This window comes from Diabrotica undecimpunctata, chromosome 4 (genome assembly GCF_040954645.1).
Source record: "Diabrotica undecimpunctata isolate CICGRU chromosome 4, icDiaUnde3, whole genome shotgun sequence".
Classification (NCBI taxonomy): domain Eukaryota; kingdom Metazoa; phylum Arthropoda; class Insecta; order Coleoptera; family Chrysomelidae; genus Diabrotica; species Diabrotica undecimpunctata.
Genome location: NC_092806.1, coordinates 7,108,286 through 7,130,052, shown reverse-complemented (window position 1 = coordinate 7,130,052; position 21,767 = coordinate 7,108,286). Strand labels below are relative to the sequence as shown.

Genomic DNA, 21,767 nt, shown 5'->3' with positions numbered 1-21,767 from the left:
CATTTCAGGAAAACCGTTAGGTTTACCGAGTCCGGCAGCTCCAAACGACAACAAAGGCACCCCGAAAAAGGAAAGAAAACTACCTGCAAACGTCACAGCGAAAAATAAACTTAACGACGACAAAAAGAGGGCAGAATCGCCTTCCAAATATAATAAAAACAAGAAGATTAATCCAGTTTATGTGGATCTTACTTACGTACCTCATCATGGAAACGCTTATTATGCTTATGTGAACTTTTTCAGAAAGGTTAGAGCGAGATATTACGTATTTTCAGGAATTGAGCCCAGCAGAGAAGTATACAATGCTTTGTTAGAAGCAAAGCAGACGTGGGAAGACAAAGAATTGGGTAAGTCTGAAGAGAAGTTGTTTAACATTTCTTACATGTTTTTATATGCTTTTTTTGTTTATAATATTTTAATAGCAATTTTAATCATTAACGGTATATCTTCTGAATTTGCTTGTTTTTCTTTCCTTTTTTAATTATTTTTGTAATCTCGTGAATACAACTTCATCTAGAAATACTATACTCTTCAATATAATTTAATTCCTATTTTAGAATCCAACGAGTGAATACCTGGCTTATTCTAATAGTATTTTTAATAAAAACTTGTCAGTTAATGTGATTTTTTATTTATCAAGTAAACATTATTGGTAAGTCGATATCACTTACTCTCGACAACTAAAATTAGGCCAGTCGTTTCTGATCATACTTGATATTTTGGTATTCAAAATATTAAAATCAAATAATGACATCATCTTCAGAAACATCTCAACCTAGCTTCGCTGCAGTAGCCGAAATCACACAGAAAAAATCTATAACAGCAACATCGTATCCTAGTAAAACTCAGGCGATTGCTATGAACGCTAAACCAGACGTAGTGCTATTTGATTGCATCAAGGCAATTGGCGAAATTGTTACCACTAAAGGTATAACCTTCGCTTCGCGTATTTCTAACCAGCGTATATGCTATCTATATTTCTATGTCTATATTTCTATCTATATTTCTTCTGTATCCGTAGTAGATAATCTTCTATATATACAGGGTGTTTCAAAAAGGTATGTCATAAATTAAATCACGCATTCCGGGGACAAAAATAAATTTATTGAATCCAACTTACCTTAGTACAAAAGTGTACACAAAAAAAAGTTACAGCCCTTTGAAGTTACAAAATAAAAATTGTTTTTTTGCATTATCTCCTAAACTACTTAACATTTTGTAATAAAAATGGACACGTTACTTGCTTGTTCTGAAAGCATTTTTCATACAAAATAAACAACAAAATCTAAGCGCACAGAAAAATGTTAAGGGGGGTGTGCAGCCCTAAATCCCCTCAAACTTTTGAGTACGTTCAAATCAAATGAATTTTGTGGCATCACTAGTTTAACACATTATTTTAAAACTTTTTTGCCTCTTATCACTTTTTTGAAAAACTAGTTTTTTCCTAGTTGGCCATAAAATTACAATAAGTTTCTACGGATACAATAATTACAAACAGTTCCATCAATAATAGTCAATAATTTAAGCTATCATTTATTATTGTGTGAATAAGATTAATATTAAAAATTTTGATATTACAATGGCCTACACATTTCAGGAACTGGCAGATATGCATTTAACTTTGGGTAAGTTGGATCAGATTAAATTATGATTTCAATAACCTATCTTCGACGAGGCTACCTTCAGTAGAAATGGAATAACAAACCATCATAACGACCACATTTGGGCCGACGAAAATCTTCACGCCAAAAAAACGACTCATCACCAAAGGACTTTCAAAGTTAATGTTTGGACAGGAATTGTGGATAACAATCTAATAGACCCAGTATTTCTTCCCAACAATTTAAATGGTGATGATTATTTGCAGTTCTTGGCAAACGATTTACAAGAGTATTTGGAAGAAGTGAATATTGCAATAAGGCAAAATATGTGGTTTCTACAAGATGGCGCTCCACCGCATTACAGTAATGAAATCCGGGAATACCTTTGCAGGCAGTATCCTGGTCGTTGGATTGGAAGGGCTCGTGACGCATCTATTTCTTGGACACCCAGAAGTCCAGGTCTTAACCCCATGGACTTTTGCTTTTGGGGGTTTATGAAAGAAAAAATGTATTCTGTAACAATAGAGGACGAACAACAATTGAGGGTTAGAATAATTGAAGCTGCAAATCAATTTCGTCAGAAAAATATGATTTTTCAGCGCATTCAATTTTCCGTATTAAAACGATACCGAATATGTATTGAAGAAAATGGGGGTCATTTTGAACATTTATTGTAATATCATATTTATAGAGGTTATAGACATTTTTTGTACATGTTAATTCATTTAAGCCATTTATTTAGTTGCACGTAATTTTTTAAAGGTTAATGAAAAGGGCCGTAACTCAAATAAAACTGTTTTTTTAAAAAAGTGATAAGAAGCAAAAAATTTTAAAAATAATGTGTTAAACTAATGATGCAACAAAATTCGTTTGATTTGAACGTACTTAAAAGATTAGGCGGATTTAGGGCTGCACACCCCACTTAAAATTTTTCTGTGCGCTTAAATTTTGTTGTTTATTTTTTATATAAAATGCTTTCAGAACAAGAAAGTAACGTGTCCATTTTTATTACAAAATGTCAAGTAGTTTAGGAGATAATGCAAAATAAAAACAATTTTTATTTTGTAACTTCAAAGACCTGTAACTTTTTTTGTGTACACTTTTGTACTAAGGTAAGTTGGATTCAATCAATTTATTTTTGTCCCCGGAATAAGTGATTTAATTTATGACATAACTTTTTGACACACCCTGTATAACTTATATAGTAATATATAAAAATCTGTCATATTATTTCCTTCACTTCACGGCCACAGAACACTTTATCACTTTACATTCGGATTCGACAAAGACAAAATACTTTTTGTTTTTTAATACTCTACATAATTTTTAAAAATAAGTTATTTTAAAATTGTGTACTTTATTTTCAGAAGTCACTATCATCCCCACATACGACACGGACATTTTGGGCTATTGGGTGGCAGAGAATGAAGAGCTTTTGACAAAGTTCAAAATAGATTTATCTCCTTCTGCATCCCGCTGCACCATTAACCTCCAAGATCATGAAACATCATGTAGTGCTTATAGATTAGAATTTTAATTCATCCGACCTTCGCCAGATATCATTTCTCTAGCAATAATCAAGAGAAAGATACCAATTCCTTCGTATAAAACTCAAAACTACGAAAAAACAGAGCCAAAGGTACAATCTGGTTCTTCCTGCAAAGTACCTCTTTCAGCAGTCTTCTTCACAAGAAAAATCATAGCATAGCAGTAAAGATAATAGGAGTTTTTCAAGATTTCTAGAACCCTTATGAATGTTGTTCTGTTTATATATTTATTCAAACTTATTCTTCCCCAAAGAAGAATAATGTTGATGATTTCAAAGTTTAAGAATAAACTCAAATTGACGTTTTTTCAAAAATCGTCAAATTATACGTATGTGAAGAAATACTAGTATAGAATTTAAAATTTACATAGCTGTTATAAACACCTCGGCTAGATTTTATGAAATAATTATTTAGTTTAGCATTAACTGTACTATATATAGACAATCTAGTTTTAACAGTGCTCATCACTATTCTTATTATCCATTCACAGCATCATACAACGTCGCAAAGACATCAGAATTTCCATATTTGAGAAACTTTTTCATAAAAACGGAAATAGTGAAAAAAAATGATTTTTTACGAGAGATTTAGCTACTTAGTACTTTTAGACACATGAAAGTGTTTAGTACAATTGTGATCGTTAGACTGATATGATAAGGTTAAGATTGATTGATACGTTCAGAATCTTTTAATACGCAACACAAGCAGTATTAATTTTTTAAATGTTTTTTAAATAAACTTCCATATCCAACTCTATGGTTATATTAAGTACCACTAAGGCGGTTTTATATCCATTTGTTGTCTTCCTATTGCTAAGCAAATTATTTTAAAAACATCTGCCTAACATAATGTCTATGATCTAAAAACTACCAGCAAATTTTATTCTGCTTTAAAAAGGGATACTCTGGATAGGACAATTTATATCTTCAGTAATAGTCGAGGCAATGAAGCACAAAAATCGGCTCAACCGTCGTAAATTGGCGCAGTAAGACGGATTAAGATGCCGTTTGGTGCATTCGATTCGTGAGAGCGTTAGGCATTTTTATGAACTAATGCAATCGTGAAGAAATGAAAAATTGTATTTGGAAAATGCATTTTTCAGAGTTGCAAATTAAAAAAATTTAAACTCGTCAAATATTGAAAAAATACGTCCAATTTTGTTACTATGGAGGAGACATGGGAATCCGAGTGAACGGTGAATACATCAATAATATCCGCTACGCCGATGACACTGTGTTACTAGCAACCAGCCTAAACGATCTGCAGGCCTTACTAGACCGAGTGCGAACTGTGAGCGTAACATACGGACTGAACCTTAATATTAAGAAAACTAAATTCATGGTTGTCAGCCGTACAAATTTAGATCCCGGGGCACTAATGGCAGGTAGCGAAGAGATCCAGAGAGTCGACAGATTCACTTACCTCGGAACTACCCTCAACGTACAATGGGACTACGCTCAAGAGATTAGATCCAGAATTGAAATGGCACGGTCTACATTTATTAAGTTGAGATCCTTGCTGTGCTGCAGTGATCTCAGTTTGGGAACCAAGATGCGAATAGTGAGGTGCTACGTTCTTCCAGTGTTACTGTATGGAGTTGAAGCCTGGACACTGACGCAAGCCACTGAAAAACGAATAGAAGCCTTCGAGATGTGGATATACAGAAGGATACTAAAAATATCTTATGTGGACCATGTCACCAACGTTGAGGTCCTACAGCGCATGACAAAATAAAAAGAAGTGCTTAATTTAATTAAACAACGCAAGCTTGAGTACCTCGGCCACGTGATGCGGAACGAAGAAAAATATCGAATTCTTCAACTTGTTATGCAGGGTAAAGTATTTGGCAGAAGAGGACCGGGCCGCCGTCGTATCTCGTGGTTGAAAAATCTCCGACAATGGTTTGGGATGACCTCAGCGGAGCTGTTTCGCAGAGCAGTCAACAAAACCATGATAGCCTTGATGATCGCCAACATCCGGACCGGATAAGGCACTGAAGAAGAAGAAGAAGAAGAAGGAGGTTTTGAGGTGTCTGAACACGAATATTATATCGGCGAATGTCTCCAAAGTTCCTGGTGCCCAGGGCGGAAGGTAACTACTATCTCCGGGTGTTTTCTGCAGATTCCATATAAAATCATTCGAAACTCGTTTCTCGACGGTTTTCGAGTAAATCCTTACCTGACGTAGCTTAAAGGTAGCATCAGTGCTACAAACTTTTTAAAAAGCAATGCTACTAACTTAACTATCAAAAAGGAGGTCAATATAAAAATTTAAATTCCAGTAAAGAAAATTTTTTAAGCTAGATCGTTGGTGCCCAGGGTCCGGTGACTTTCGTTAACATAATAGTCATGTTCAGCGATATTTTATTTAATATTTGACGAGTAAAAATTTTTTAAATTTGCCACTTTGGAAAATTCATTTTCTAAATGCAATTATCCTATGCACAAGTACAATTGCATAATTTACAAAATTTCCTGACGTACACACGAACCGAATGCACCAAACTGCATCTTAATCCGTCTTACTGCGCCAATTTTCGAACGTTCCTTGCTCCATTTTCTCGATTATAATGGAACTACTTGTCTGCGTTTGTTAGAACTAAAAGTTCCTGATTTTTCATCACCTTTTTTTACCTTGTTTAAATTGTTTGTTTATGTAAATTAAAAGCGTCTGAATAAGCTCAAATAGAATAACGAATTTGGAATAATATTTACTGCCCCATAAAAGATTCTCAGGTATAGAAATTCGTTCTTTTACTTAAAAACGCAAATGGAAAGATTTTGAAAGTGACTATCGTTAAGTAATTTGTTTTTCGTTAATGCTAAAGACCTATATAATTATTTCTGTATTGCTTTATGTGTTAAAATAACCGTTTATATCATATGTGATATAGTTTCTGTTAGCATTTAAAAAATGTTAGGATCTTCGAAGGGTACTTAGGCCGTTTTGTTGTTTTATATACTCATTTTGCATTTTTGTATCACACACGCTTTTTATTCTACGCCAAAGACTTCGCAAAACTCTGTATTATGTAGGATAGTAAATTTTTCGTACAGGATGTACAGTTCCGCTTTGGTTTTATTGGAACATTCAAAAAATTTTAAGAATGTTGGGAAATGAAAACCTCAAATAGATATAAAAAGGGTTGCATTAGAAATCTTCAAATCAATTTGAAACAAATAAAGATAAAATGTAGGTACGTACTTGATTTAAATACATTATTGTTCAAACTCAAACTAACTATATGTATTTTTGCACAAGGAGTTCCGATGGATCTATGAGTTGAGTCAAGAGAAAGAAATAAAAGCAGCCATGGATGTTAGTATCTTTTATAGTATATTTTATATATTTCGGGCAAGCTTTTGATGGAGTACCACATACATTACTATTTCAATGCTTAGACTTAGTTGGTCTGGACACGTATGACATAAGATCCTTCTAAAATCTTTACTATCATCAGACCTCTTACATTAAGGTTGATCAGGAGGTTTCAGCTAAGATCCTATTAAACGTAGTGTCAGACGGGGACGTGTTTTGTCACCGAAGTTGTTTAATGCCTACTCTGAATCAGTGTCTAAAATAGCTATCAACAATCGTAACTAAGGTGTTACAATCAGTGGTGAAATTATGAATAACATCAGATAAGCAGATGACACCGCCATAATGGCAGAGTATCTAGAAAACGCAGTAAACAGTGAAAGCAATGAAATGAACCAGGAAAAATAATATTAAAGACGCATTACTAAAACTAAATAACTAAGCCCTGGATTAGATTAATTTTTGGTCAGCTCGATTGTACGACAGTAAAAGTCAAAAGTTTAAATAGATTTTAGTCGTTTAACAAGCGTTAAAGTTGTGGTGTTATTGTCGCATGCTCAAAATCTTGTGGACAGTACATGTATCCAACGAGCGTGTGCTAGAGACCATGCAAGAAGAGCAAGAATTGATCAAGAACTTCAAAATTTCATCATGTGATGTAATAAAAACAGATGTGTTGTATATGGTAATCTTGCTCAAGATATACTTGACCATTTCGCATTTGGCGACATGTTTCGAGTTTAGATCGAGCACCAACGTGATAATTCATAGACATATAATACCAATAGACTGTGCTGCAGTACAAGCCCGTTCGTGCGAATGAGATAACTGACGCAAAGTAATCCCTGCATCTCTTTCTAATGGGCCGAGTTTATCGACCGCGTGACCTTTGGAGTGAGAAAGTCACATGCGCAATAAACCCCGTCCATTAGAAAGAGATAGTTGTGGTAAAGGTTATGGTAGATCGAGGAAGGGCTCATTTATGAGCCCTTTAGCCACTTAAACTTCCTAAGACGGGTGCATTGTATCACCCCTATTATACGGACTAGGCCCAGAAGGACCTATTCGTCGGCGTTTCTGGAAAATAGGCTGTTTCAAGCTTCCTTATCTGTCATAATCAGCAGGAGCACCAAATATGAGCCCTTCCTGCCGTTACGAACGTGTAATCCTTTAGTAGTTACAGAAAGCCAAAAGTCTCTTTGCAGTTAACTCTCCCATCTGGCTCGGTTGCATAAAGGCTGCACCCAGGATCTGCCATCTCCGATAGACCAGTGCCGGGCACTTCCAGAGGACATGTGAGAAGGTTTCCTCTTCCTTATTACAAAGCATACTGAACACCAGAGAGCATCAATTACAAAGACGGCACCGTGAGCCATCCGCTCGTAGATGAAGATGCCGCCTGAGTCTACAGTGGCCGGTAAGCATACTGAACACCAGATAGCATCATAGACTTTTGGATAGCCCCATTATATGGAGACCAGTCTATCTCATACCTCCACAACTGGCCCAGGAGTCCTAGAACCTCTATAAAAGAAGCTCTTTGGGACTACCTCGACCAGTACTACAGGACTCAAGGTCTAAAGGTCTCTTGCACTCAAGAAACAGTACTTGACTGTCAGAGCAGATAGAGATGGTCAATGGTCATGCCTGGGAAGTTTACATAGATAAATAACAGACAAGAAATAACCTATGAGTAGCAGTAAAAATTTTCAAAAATATAGTTTGTTTATATTAATAATAATGAATTTCAATTAAGTATCAGCAAATTGTATGGTGTATGTAAAATTACAGGCGAACTGTACATCTTGTATGTACTATTTTAGTTGGGAAAATCCTGTAGTAAGTATTTAATTTTTCCACTTTATAAAGCATTTGTTAGTTTCCTTAATTTGTAAGGGCCTAAAATATGGGCCATCTCAAGATTTACAGGAATATTCCGTGTTTTAACTAAAATTAATGCTTTTTAGAAATAAACATTGTCAAAATTGATCATCTATTTACGGCATGTTCCTGAAAATATGGCTTAAGTAGCATTTATGATAAGTTTAAGACTTGACAAGCATTTGGTGTGGTGATTTATTTATATATACATATATTTATTTTTAATTTATTATTAGGAACGTGTTTTTGAGTTCAGCTTATATCTTTAGTTATCTCGATAGGTAAATATATGTCCGTTTTGAGTCCATAAATCGAACATCAGCGTATAGGGGGCCACATTTTGATAGTATAACCTGGACTCAAAAAAGAAGGAATGTTAATTAAATAAATTGAGCTTTCGTACTAAAAGTACACTAAAAAAGAACATAGTAAACTGTTGTTAACTATATATGTAAGATTGGTGCTATAAAAGTATTGCCTTTGCAAGGTTTTTGATATTTGTTTCGGATCCATCAGGAATGAAAAGAAATTTACAGTTCCCGACTGAATTGGAACGAAGTACTTCCAGTAGATCGTAGATATAGAGTTTTTTATTCGCTGCTCCAGTAGATGCATGCATCAACAATTTATCACATGTTATTGTTTTCATAATTACTGAATAATCTACGAGACAACGTAGGTTGCAAAAGATAATGCATGGGGATGGCTGAGTCCAGAGATTATTGTTATCCAAAGTATATAACAAGAGATTTTTGGTTTATTCTTGACCAGTTGAAAGAACATAATGGGTTTTGATTGCTTAATAGATTTATAGGATACGATTTCTCTCGTGCGTTATCGTTTATTGAAATCTCAATGACGAAATTCAATGAATATTCCATATAACATCGTACCGTTTGTTAATAATATATATCTGTATAAGACTAAAGTATACGATGAAAATTTTTGAGTACTACTGTACTCAAAATATACTAAAACAACGTATACGCCGTGTCTAGCCCTAAATGATAGCAATCATAATCTAAATGATTACAAAAACATCTTCTTTCGGTGCCATATCAGGTTCCACTAACGTTGACAATGAAAAACTTTGGAAATCAACAATATTAAGAACAATATCCTGCTCCAAAAAATTGCAGTCTCATGGAACTCTTTGGAAATTATTGTAATTAAGTTGAGCCAACGAACTCAAAAAGAAAATGAGAACAATACATGTGCGTATAGTAGTCGATGCAGTCCAGAAATTTAGTTTCTTTTCTTTTATTCTAGAAATAAAAATTGAAAACGCACACATTCGAATTATAGGTGAAATGTTATTAACGGTCTACTGGGTGTATCCTGCAAATTGTCACTTTATATTTTTGTTGATAAATTGAAATTCATCTAACGTTTTTGTGCAGTTCGATTTAATAATTGTATTTAAATAGCTTCTAGTCAAGAAAATTCTGATATCTTTTAGCTTCAAAAATGTTGAACAGTACATATATTCAAAATGCAATTAATGTATGGGATATGTATGAGAATAAGAAATAAAAATTATAAAAATACATTTTGAGTGTTTTATTACATACTTAAGTAGATTTTTTTTTTAATTTTTTTTAGCTTGAGGCACATCAACTTAAAATCTCGTTCAGCCACTGCACCCTTGGGTAAATAAACTCGATAAAGAGTATTATCATAATGTATTGCTACGTGATTTTCTTACTATGTTCCTTTCTTTAAAAATATAATTTAAAACATAATTCATTGGGCTCAGTATGGAAACAAATATGTAATATATATATATATATATATATATATATATATATATATATATATATATATATAAATATATATATATATATATATATATATATATATATATATATATATATATATATTACAGGATCCGACTTGTAAGTACAATACATTTAGGAGACGGTTATCGCCGTATTCCCGTTCTCCTCCGCCAATCCTCCCGGTCCAAGGCTTGCTCCTCCTCTAAACCTCTCGATTCCATCGCTCTTCTAATTCCTTCATTCCATGAACGTCGAGGTCTACCTCTTTTGTTTCTTCCAGGGGCTTCCATCTGTGAATTTTTTATGACCAACGTTCGTCAGGCATTCTCAATAGGTGTCCAAACCATTTTAAACCTCTTCTTTCTATTCTGTCAATGACCGGTTCTGTAGCATTCGTGTTATTTCTTATAGATCCGTTGGTCTTCCTTTCCAGCCTTATTGTTCTAGCATTTCTTCTCAAATAATCCATTTCAACTGCCAACAATCTTCTCTTCAGACCTGCATTAATTGTCCATACTTCAGAGTCATAACAAAGAACTGATTCAACCATGGTTTGCCCTATTATTTTTTTTTGTTCCTTTTGCGATCCCACCATGAGTTCAAACATCCTACAATTTTTATGTCCTTGATTAATTCGGTGTTTAATTTCGGTTTCTCCCAAGCCGTTCTTATCAATGAGTGCACCTAAATATTTAAATTATTCCACTTGTTTTATTTCCACGTCCTCGTCTATCAACACTTCAAAAGCCTTGCATCTGAATTGATAACTAAATATTCTGTTTCCTTCATGCTGACTTGTAACCAACACACCCCCCCACCCCCTCCATGAGAATAGTACGTCATGATTCCCAATTTTGGAAGGCTGCCTTAATATATAAATTAAACAGTAAGGGTGACATACTACAACCTTGTCTTAGTCCTTTAGTTACTTTTATTGGCTCTGATAGTCTATTTCCAAATTAATTTTAGGTAAGTAGTGGTATTTCTGTATACTTCTGTGATTATTCCTAAAAGGTATGGAGTAATGCCGAGTTGTTGTAAAGCTTGCCACAATTTAAGTCTTTGAATTGTATCATACGCCTTTTCTAGGCCGATGAAGGCTAGATGTACTTCAGTACCAACCGCTATTCTTTTTTCTATTAATTGTTGGAGTATAAACAAGTTATCAGTACAAGATCCACCAGGCGTAAATCCACTTTGGTCTTCGCTAATTAGATGTCCTACATCATCTTGTATTTTTCCATTTATTATCCTTCGAAACAATCTCCCGAAAGTAGGTAGGACACTTAATCCTCTGTAGCTGTTAGGATCTTTTTGATTACCCTTTTTAAAGATGGACACTTCGTGAGCGATTTTCCATTCAGATAGTACTTTAATTTGTCGGCAGCATTGATTCATTAGAAAAGTTATTCGTTCTATTAGGAGTGGACCTCCTGCTTAAAGTAACTCTACAGCTATATTGCCAGGTGCTGGAGATCGCCTGTTTTTCATTTTAATTAATGCAGTACGGACCTCGTTGTTAGTAGTATTAATGTTACTATTTGTTTGTCTCTCCATACTGTATTCCTCTTCCATATATTCCAATCTGGACTCTTGGAGTAAATTTTTATAGTGATTTTCCCACTTTTCTCCATGCTTCCGTAGTCTGAGAACCACCAATTAAATTTTCAACTTGAACACATTTTTGTTACCAGAAATTGTTTTTTGCTTCTTTTATTTGATTGCGTACTTCTCCGTTTTTCCTTTGATATGTTACTCTATTGCTAGCTGTTTTATTTGTTAGCCATTTCTTACATATTTTTTTTTTCTTGTATCATTTCTTTTACGTTTTTTGTCATAAATGGTGGTTCGTGGTGTTTTTTGTCGTTGTTCTCTGTTCCTAATACTTCATAAGCACTTTTTTTATTATCGTTTTGAGGTTGTTGTATTCTTGTTCTACATCCATATTTCTTTCCATCTCATTTAGTTCCTTTTCTAATCTAGATTGAAAAAGATGTTTAATACTTGGTTGGAATAAAAGGTGCAATTTATATCTCTCCGTTTTGTACTGTGTAGTATTGTTTCTCTCACTTTCGGTGTACTGTTTGTAGTATTGTTTAAAGGAGCACAAAAGATTAGCTAAAAGAAAGTAGTGATCTGTCACAAACATATATTTTGTATTAAAAGAGAAAAGTTGATAATAAAAAGTTTTTTGTGACCACTGGATATTCATTGAAGAGGGGAATCCAAAATGTTGCAACATCTACATCAACTTTGATTTTCTTCAGTTTTGACTGAGCCTTTACTTCTTCAACTAGTTTACTGTACTTAAATTTAAGTCCACAGTCGTTTTTGATATCTATCAGTTGAAGAGGGTACTCTTCATCAGTAGTGAACAAGACCGGGTCATAAGCCGACTCGATGTATGGATTTCGCACCCAGTCCATTGATGACGTATCTAGGGAGAGAAAATACTTTTAAATTCAGCCAATCAGCTTACTAAGACTTTTCAAAAAAGGTCTGACAGATTTGGTTCTACATTGAAATTGTCTGTTAACTGAAACATGCCCCACGTGGCTTAATTTTCAACTTTTTTTATCCACAGTAAAAGCTTTTGCTGGAAGGAACTGATTTTATTAGTAGAGGTGAGGATGTTTTTTTGTTTTCTCTGCATTCCTTTATTTAAAACATACAATTTCCCAAAAATATTTAGGGGAGGGGGGGTTAACCCCCAAAACCCAAAACCCTCCCTGGGTGCTCCAGTGATCAGCATTATTCTCCTCACTTTCACCACTTACATTTCTAGACAGATAATCAGCAATATGTAAATATTTACCAGGTACATACTGAATGTGTTTATCATATTTCAGTAGCTTCAGTTTTGGAGCAACCTATGGAGACATATTGACAGAATACTTAATGAAAATCACAGAATCTAATATTTAAGTAAATGTACACAAAATGAATTAATCGACATGCTAGGAAATACAATAAGAAATAAAATAATTATTATTTATTCCAGAAAGTAAATATTATTGAAATATATTAGACTGTATACCAGATGCCAGATCTTCCAATGTGGAATCCTTGTTGTTTGTTGTTTTTTTTTACAAAATAAATCCCCTATTTTTGATTTTTTTTTTTTTGTTATCTGGGCCCTGAAGAATCGAAATATTGCTTTTTGAATTACTTTTTTTTTTAACCTATTATCTATCCTTCCATTGTTGGATGTAGGTCTCCCCCAGTTCTCTCCATCTTTCCCTATCTTGAGCTGTTCTCTGCCATGTGGGATCTCCTTGTTTCCTGATGTCATTTTCGCACCTTATCTGTGGTCTGCCTCTTAATCTCTTTGCATTGTATGGACGCCACTTTCCGATGGCATTGTTCCATCGTCCGTCTTGGAGACGTTCATTGTGTCCAGCCCATTTCCATTTCAGTTTTGCTGCTTGTTCTATCGCGTCTACTGTCTTTGTTCTAGTTCTGATCCACTGGTTACGTTTTATATCAAGTGATATACCCAACATTTGTCTCTCCATCGCTCTTTGTGCCTTCCTTATCCTATCCAAATTGGCCTGTGTAATTGTCCATGTCTGTGCTCCGTAGGTGAGCACCTGTATTATACAGGAGTTATATACCTTGCTTCGTAAGTATAGAGGGATTGTTTGATTCTTTAGAACGTAAGAAAGTTTGCCGAACGCTGCCCATCTCATTCTTACTCGTCTCGATATTTCGGCTGTTTGATTTTCTCTGTTAGCTCTGATTGCTTGTCCTAGATAGATATACTCATTTACCTGTTCTATTTTTTCTGTTTGTATTTTTATTGCCTCTTGGTCTTCCGTGTTTGTCATTAGTTTTGTTTTGTTGAAGTTAATTTTTAGGCCTTTTTGCAGTGATTTTTCATGAAGTTCATTCAGCATTAATTCTAGTTCTTGTCGTTCCGAGGAGATCAGGAGTATATCATCCGCATATCTAAGGTGATTTAGGTACTTTCCGTTAATACATATTCCTGTTTTCCCAATCTGTTGATTTTATTATATCTTCGAGGGTCAAGGTAAACAGTTTAGGTGAAATTATATCGCCTTGTCGGACTCCTCGTTTAACTTTTATATTATCCGTTATTAATTTGTCGTCCAGAATTACGGACATGGTTGCGTTTTGGTAAATATCATGTATCAACTGTCGGTATCTTGAATCTATGCTACTATTGACCAGAGCTTCTTCCACCGCCCAGTGTTCAATAATGTCGAAAGCCTTTTCATAATCCACGAATGCTAAGTACAGCGGAAGGTTGTATTCATTGGTTTTCTCAATTAAGATTTTAAGCGCATGTAGATGGTCGATTGTGCTGTATCCTTTCCTGAATCCGGCCTGTTCCACTGGTTGGTAGTTATCAAGTTTATAGGTTAGTCGGTTGTTTATTATTCTTGTGAAGGATTTATATACTTGTGACAAAAGGGAAATAGGACGGTAGTTGTTTAGGTCTGTTCGGTCTCCTTTCTTATGTATTAAGATTGTGTTGACATTTCTCCATTGTTTAGGTATTTTGCCTTCAAACAGACATTTGTTGAACAGTATTTTTAGCATTTTTTTTTATCGTGTCTCCTCCTTCTTTTAGCAGTTCCGCCAGTATTTTGTCCTCACCGGCCGCTTTATTTCTTTTCATGTCGTTTATGGATTTTTCGATTTCATCTTCAGTTATTTCTGGTAATATCTCTGAGCCAACATTTTGTATTTTCCTCGAGAGATTCTGTTTAGATGATAGTGGTGGGTCATTTTTAGAACTGTATAGGTCTGTGTAATATCTTTCTGTGATTTTTACTATTTCTCCTAGATCTCTTTCTTCATTGTTCTCAACTTTAAGCATGATTAGTTTTCTTTTTCCTATATTTGTCTTCATTGTTTTTAAACTTTTGTTCTTCTCTATGATTTTCTTAATGCGATCTTCTGGGTATTTCTTTAAATCTTCCTTTATCTGTTTTCTTATGGTTTTGTTCAGTTCGGTAAACTCCACTGTATTTGAATTACTTTAAGTAGAATAAATAAACATAATTTAAAATAGTGTTAACATTTTTAACATAAACTGCTTAATTAGCTTTTTATGTGCCAAAACAGTTACTTTGTTAAAATTCATTGGATTTTAGTACAATGCTCAGTGGGAATGCTTAATGTTAGGCAACCACCAAAACAGAAGAAAGTATTTGATTTTGTCCACATTTAAAAGTTGGGAAATTTAATTTTTTTTATTCAATAAAGTTGTATGGAGCATATATATCTAACTCGATGGGAGCATAATATGTAGTAGCTTACTATAAAATATTATCTTCAGTTCCTTCATTACAAATGATATTTTACATTAAAATTGCATCTTGCGTTGGTTGTCATGGAACTAAATAATACAAAAAACAACAAGTTGTGCGCTAACACTGCTACTTTTGCAGCATTGTCGATCAGGATAGTAGTACCTGTGAAGAGGTGAGTGGAAGAAGTAACGGAGATTAAACGCAAGAATTGAAATGCAAGTTCGAGCATTGTTCCACCAGCGGTAGTATTTTGAATCGCTTATTTATGAAAGGCCTGAAAAATGTAAATATTGGAAAACAAGAAAAAACTGTTTAGTTTTTTAAAAAACGATTTTATACTTTTCTGATTTTTCAAAACATTTTAAAGACCTTAAAACTCAAAATAAATCATGTTAGTTACACTTTTTAAAATCAATATTGTATTTTTTTTTATTATTGAAAATAGCTGACAAAAGGCCTTTCATAAACAAAAGTGTTGTTTTACGGGGAAAGTTTTGATTGGGGGATGAATTTACACCGTGTTTATTTATCATTAATATTACTTTATTAAAACAGTTCTAAGACAATACAATTAGCTACAATTAATTGCCATTTTATACATTTTTGCTCATTTTTTGGTTGCAACTAAAGGCCATTGGACAAGCTCATTGTAAAACCATGTTCTTGAGGGACGTACTGCAAAAGTTCTTCGGGTCATTAATTTTCTCTTGATGAATCTGATCCTTTGATTCATGAGTTTTTCTTACTAATGAGGAAGGGGGGGATGGCTCGAAGGTTTTGCTAATAAATCCACCTATAAAATCAGATACAACAACCACTCCTTTTTTAAATCTTTCGCAAGTAAATTCATGCTAGGAAGAAATAGTAAACATTTCCTTTTTTTTCTCAATTTTACTTTCTTTTATAATAAGTAAAATTTGGGCCACTAACTTTGAAAGTGCAAAACATTTGCATTTTCCACTTAATCCTTGTAGATGAAAGTATTATTTCTGTTATATCTTTCAAAGTGTAGAATCTATCATGTTTCCTTAGGTTTCGTTTTACAAAGCCAAAGACCCTGTCACATGGCAAATAGGAGTGACCCCTTGTTGGAAGTCTATAGACAACTTTTTTGAATCTTCCACTATCTGTAAGTTGCATTAAAAGCATGGTTTGAGATTCGTCTCTATCTGCATATGCTCTTTTGTAGACATAACGTTTTCCAACCGAGGTAACGACTTTACTTGGTTTGACCACATAAGTTAGTCCGGTTTTATCGCAATTCCAGAGACGATTGGGATTATTCTGAACTCCAAGTCTAACCATTAATGTTTCTAATTTTGTATGAAAATCCCCCAGTATTTCATTATTTGACATTGAAGCCCTGTATGCAGCCAAATTTTCAGGAACACGCAGTGTTAGATTAAATCGCTTTTTGTACTGAGCCCACCACCATTTACTAGCAGGCTCGTTTTCTTTATTGAAGAAGTGCTCTCTCTCCGTACGTTGTGCAAGTTGAAAGGCTATCTTTCTTATCATCTGCACCGTCAAACCAAAACCCAAATCTTGCATTTTTATAATGTAATTAAACAACTGAGTTTCAATTTCTGCATTAAGAGCAAACGGCCTTCCTAGTTTGGCAAATTGGTGATTGTCATCTTCATTTCTACTTAAAAAATCTTTCAGTGTACTCCAGGCTATTCCACTTTGTTTACTTGCCCTGTATATGGATAGTTTCTCTACTCTTACAAGCCTTGAGGCTTCTAATAAATCGTAGATTTCATAATGGCGATATTTTCCTTTGGATATTTTAGGCATTTTGAATTCTAAAAAAAAGACACAGGTAAGTTCGTGATACCCTGGATGTTAGAAAATCTTTATGATATTTATTATTTAATATTTATAGTTCACATATTTATTATATCTATGATAAAAATCCAAATAAAACTAGAGTAAATACACCGCGAGTAATTAGCTACATTTTACCGCGCAAACAAACGTTAAAATTTGTAAGAAAACCGCCTCACAACTTAAACTATTTCAGAAAACTTTTGGCGAAAATTGCCTGTATCATTTAACAGGGATACTAAGCAGCTTATAAGCAACAGCATACGTAATTTTTAGAAACTTAACTTTGCAATATTCACCATAAATAATAAAACAACGAATACACTTCAGATTTCAAGCTCTCTCATCAACACAAGGAATAACACTGAAAAATACGTTTTATCCCGGTTCAACAGAGCTTCGCAATTTGACTTGCAGTGGTGGATAAGGTTGTCGGGTCTTTCCGCTAGAGACTGCAAAAAAACTGCTGTTATACTGCAATAGGCTAGATCGTGACGAACTATTAGAAATTTATCACGAACTTACCTATATCACGAATATTCCTTACTTCACCCTACTTGATTGACATACCCCCTTTCTATATATATAACGAGTTTATTACAGCTGCCGCCGTTTCTCGCAACCTAGCTTCCAACGCTTGCGATCGTTCCCGTCATCTACTTGTAGACCCCTATCTTCCATTGCACCTTTTACTTCTTGTCTCCACGATCTTCTTGGTCTTCCCTTTTTCCTGCGGTTGGTGGGGATCCACTGTAACATTCTCTTTGGCCATCGTTGATCATTCATCCTTTCTACATGGCCATACCATTTTAGCCTTTTGCATTCTATAGTTTCCAGGACGTCAATGTATATGCCCATACGCTCTCTGATTTCAGTATTCCTTACTCTATCCCTTCTAGTGAGTTGGCAACATCTTCTCCAATAATTCATTTCCATTGCTTTTATTTGTTGTAATTGTTTGTAATGTTTACACCGAGATATTTATAGCTATCAGTATTTTGAATTTGTTTGCTTTTTAGTTCTAAGTGCTTTCCTTCACCTCCCACTACTACGTACTCTGTTTTTGATGGATTAATTGATAAGCCCCACTTAGTATATTCTTCATCTATTTTTCGTAATATGTAGTGGATATCATCTTGATCTTCTGCAAGTATTACTTGGTCATCACCAAAATGCAAGCTGTACAGTGTATTGTCTCCAATTTTAACACCCATAGGTTCACATTTTCTTTTCTAAATATCCAAAACCCCCTTCAAATAAATCTTAAAGAGTGTAGGTGCAATGCAGCAGCCTTGGCGAAGTCCTTTGGTCACTTTTATCTTTTTTGTCACTTTTTGTCCAATCTTTAGTACACTCGTCATATCATCGTACAACTCCCTTACAGCATTAATGTAAATCGGTAGAATATTCTTGTCTTCTAGCACCTGCCATAGCTTGGCTAATGAGACACTGTCATACGCTTTTTGAAGATCAATAAATACCATGTGTGTCTCCATATTATGTTCCAAACGCTTTTCTATTGTTTGTTTTAGGCAGAACACATTGTCTATACAAGAACGACCAGTACGAAAGCCACTCTGATCTTCAGCGTCTTCCCAGCAATCTTCAATTCGGCTTATAATTATCTTCCCGTAGACTCTACAGATTGAGTTAGTTATACTAAGCCCTCGGTAGTTCTTACAATCTTTTCTGTTGCCTTTATTTTTGTATAGATTGCTGATATATGCAGTTGTCCATTCTGGGGTTAGCTCTTCTCCTCTCAAGAATAAATTAAAAGTATAAGCCAATAGCTGAAATAGTTTCAGTGCCATATTTAATCAGTTCAATGGGTACTCCCCCCGGTCCTGGAGCCTTTCCATTTTTCTTAGCGTTGGCGTGTTTTTTAATTTCTTCTGGTGTTATTTCAGTTTCTTCGCGGTAGGAAATATCATATTTTTGGTAGCCAATATCTTGGAATTCTGTTCGATCTTCTGTCAGCATTTGTTCATAATATTCGACCCATAATTCTGGGGCTATTAGAGTTAACCTACTGCATTCTTTTCTATCTGTTCTACTACCTCTAATTGTTTTCCAGGCTTCTTTACTTCTTGCTGTACCCATAAAATTTTCTACGTTATCGCAGGCTTTATTCCACATCTCATTTTTGGCTCTATTTACCTCTTTTTTTACTTCTTTGTTTAAGCTGTTGTACTGTTGTCGATAGTAAGGGTCCTTTGTTGCTAGCCATTTGTTATACATATTCTTCTTCTTCCCCACAAGATCTTCTATTTCTTTATTCCACCATTCATTTATATTTTTTATGCTATCCACTTCTCCAATAGCTTCCATTGCAGCTTCGTCAAGAGCTTTCATAATTTCGTTGTACGTATTAATTGGTGAGGAGTAACAAACATCGTGCAATTTCAGATTCAACCTCATTCGATACAGAAACTGGGTAGACTCATTTGAATCATTCAATCATTGAACTTTCGTTTTCATTTTGTCGTTGGCTTCCTTTAAATGTAAATAGTAGTGACGCTTTAAGCAAATGGTGATAAGATCCACATTCTGCTCCTCGATGGACTCTAACGTTATTAACCTTTATTGTGGAGTTTTCTTTGCATATACAGTAATCGATTATTGATTTCAAATTCCTCGTTGGCTGAATCCACGTGAATTTATGAATATCCTTGTGCTGATAATATCCATTCATTATCTTTAAATTCATATGATCGCAGAAACTTATTAATCTCTCACCGTTTTTATTTATTTTTTCTTCTCCAAATGGACCGACCACTTTGCTATTTACTTTTCTTCCGGTTCTAGCATTTAAGTCACCTAGTAGAATACTTCCCCCTTTCTTCATATTATAAATATTCAATTTTTAAATAAATATATTCTTTTATCTCGGATACCGCTGGCGAACATAACGCCGTCTCTCAATACTACAATGAAACTCAATAGGTTTAATTCAAACTACCTCCTCCACTACATTATAGCCCAAAATCGATTCGATGGCGGCAACAAAGGAATGCGAGATATCTTTCATGTACTTCTGCTCTCCTGCTCACGCAAAATCCTCAAAGGCGGTACTGGGGGTTGGCAGAGATGTCGGGGCGTATCCGAAATGCGATCAGGGCGCCTCCCTGTGGGGGCCTAGAGATACACAGTGAGCCAGCCGAACAGCTATTCTAAAGTGGACCATGGCCGCAGGTGCTAATTACAAAGAACACCCCTTTACTTTTAATCACGTTCATAGATATTAATATTTTTATATATTTTATATTTTACTTCGTCGTTGATAAAGTCTACCGGTAAACATACAAGAGATTATTAGTTAATTGTGTAAAGCGTGTCTTATATAAAATAAATCTCTATGTCTTTGTTGTTTTAAATATTGTTGCAAGTTGGAATAATTGTATTTACATTCTATCCATTTCTGATAATCCTTTTATGTACGATATTGTTCTTTTCTTCAAATCGAAAATGTTTTATAATCTTATTTAATGTTATATTATAAAATTTTCTGTATTTTGTAAAAATCCTTTCTACTTAGAAAACCAATGAATAATTTACCAAAATATGTACATGTTTTTCTTCTTTTAATTTTTAAGAGAAGAAAAAATAAATCAATTTTTTCATATCCAAAATAATGTTTCCGTTAGAAGTAATTTTTACTCTATAATATAATGATTTAATAATTCCCTTTTTAATATTAATGTTTGGTTATATTTTCAATTTATGTAGAATTTCACCGCTAATATACCTATTTACAACTTTTTTGTCTTGGTTAGTTACTTAAAATAAATTTTGTATCACATTTAACGTTTTCTATTCATATTCTTCATAAGTAGATTAATAACACGCTTTTCTTTTCTTCTGAGGCGTCTTTACTCTTCTTTTTTTCCCGTGTGCGACATGCTTCAAGAGTTTTTTGATATGCCACTTTTTTATGTTTGTTGGCATCTCCCATTCACTATTAAACCGCTGACGTCTTTTTTCTGCCCTGGTTTTACCCAATATTTTAACCGATTTCTTCATTAATCTCGTATTTTTATCCATAGCTAGGTAATGACTTCTTCTTCTACATTTTCGGTAATTATATCAGTCCTGATTAGTAGAATAGACATATGCTTTATTGTCACTGAAAATTGTACAATTTTATGGAAAAAGCTTACAAAAATAAGAATAACAATAACAATTTAAAATTTGCAAATTTCATAATAAAACCTTACAAGCTAATAAGTTTAATATTGTTCTGAAGCTATTTTCTTGTGGCATTTTAAATTAATTTATATTTAAATGGGAATAAGCCACAATTAAAGGTTAAAATACGTTTATTGACGTTTCAATTTCCACTTCGGAAATCGTTCTCAAAATACAAACATTAGTAAATTAAACAAATTTTGTTTTTTGTTACTTAGTGAAAAATTCTTCTAATAATTTAATTTTATCTGACTCATCTATATTGACAATTCAGACATACCTATATTAAAAATAGAGAATTTGATAGATCTCAAATCTGTAACACGCATGGGATAATGAACATAGGGTTCA

General features: G+C 34.1%; 1 protein-coding gene across 1 annotated transcript in view; it reads left to right on the top strand.

Moving 5' to 3' along the window:
* Positions 1 to 9,896, top strand: part of LOC140439091 (uncharacterized) — a 347,460-nt gene extending 337,564 nt beyond the window's left edge. Inside the window, exons 8-9 of the mRNA XM_072528769.1 lie at positions 9 to 347; positions 2,969 to 9,896. Of these exons, the coding sequence (XP_072384870.1) occupies positions 9 to 347; positions 2,969 to 3,138 (509 nt within the window). The 3' untranslated portion in view covers positions 3,139 to 9,896. The remainder of the gene's footprint in view (positions 1 to 8; positions 348 to 2,968) is intronic.
* Positions 9,897 to 21,767: the final 11,871 nt, after the last annotated feature.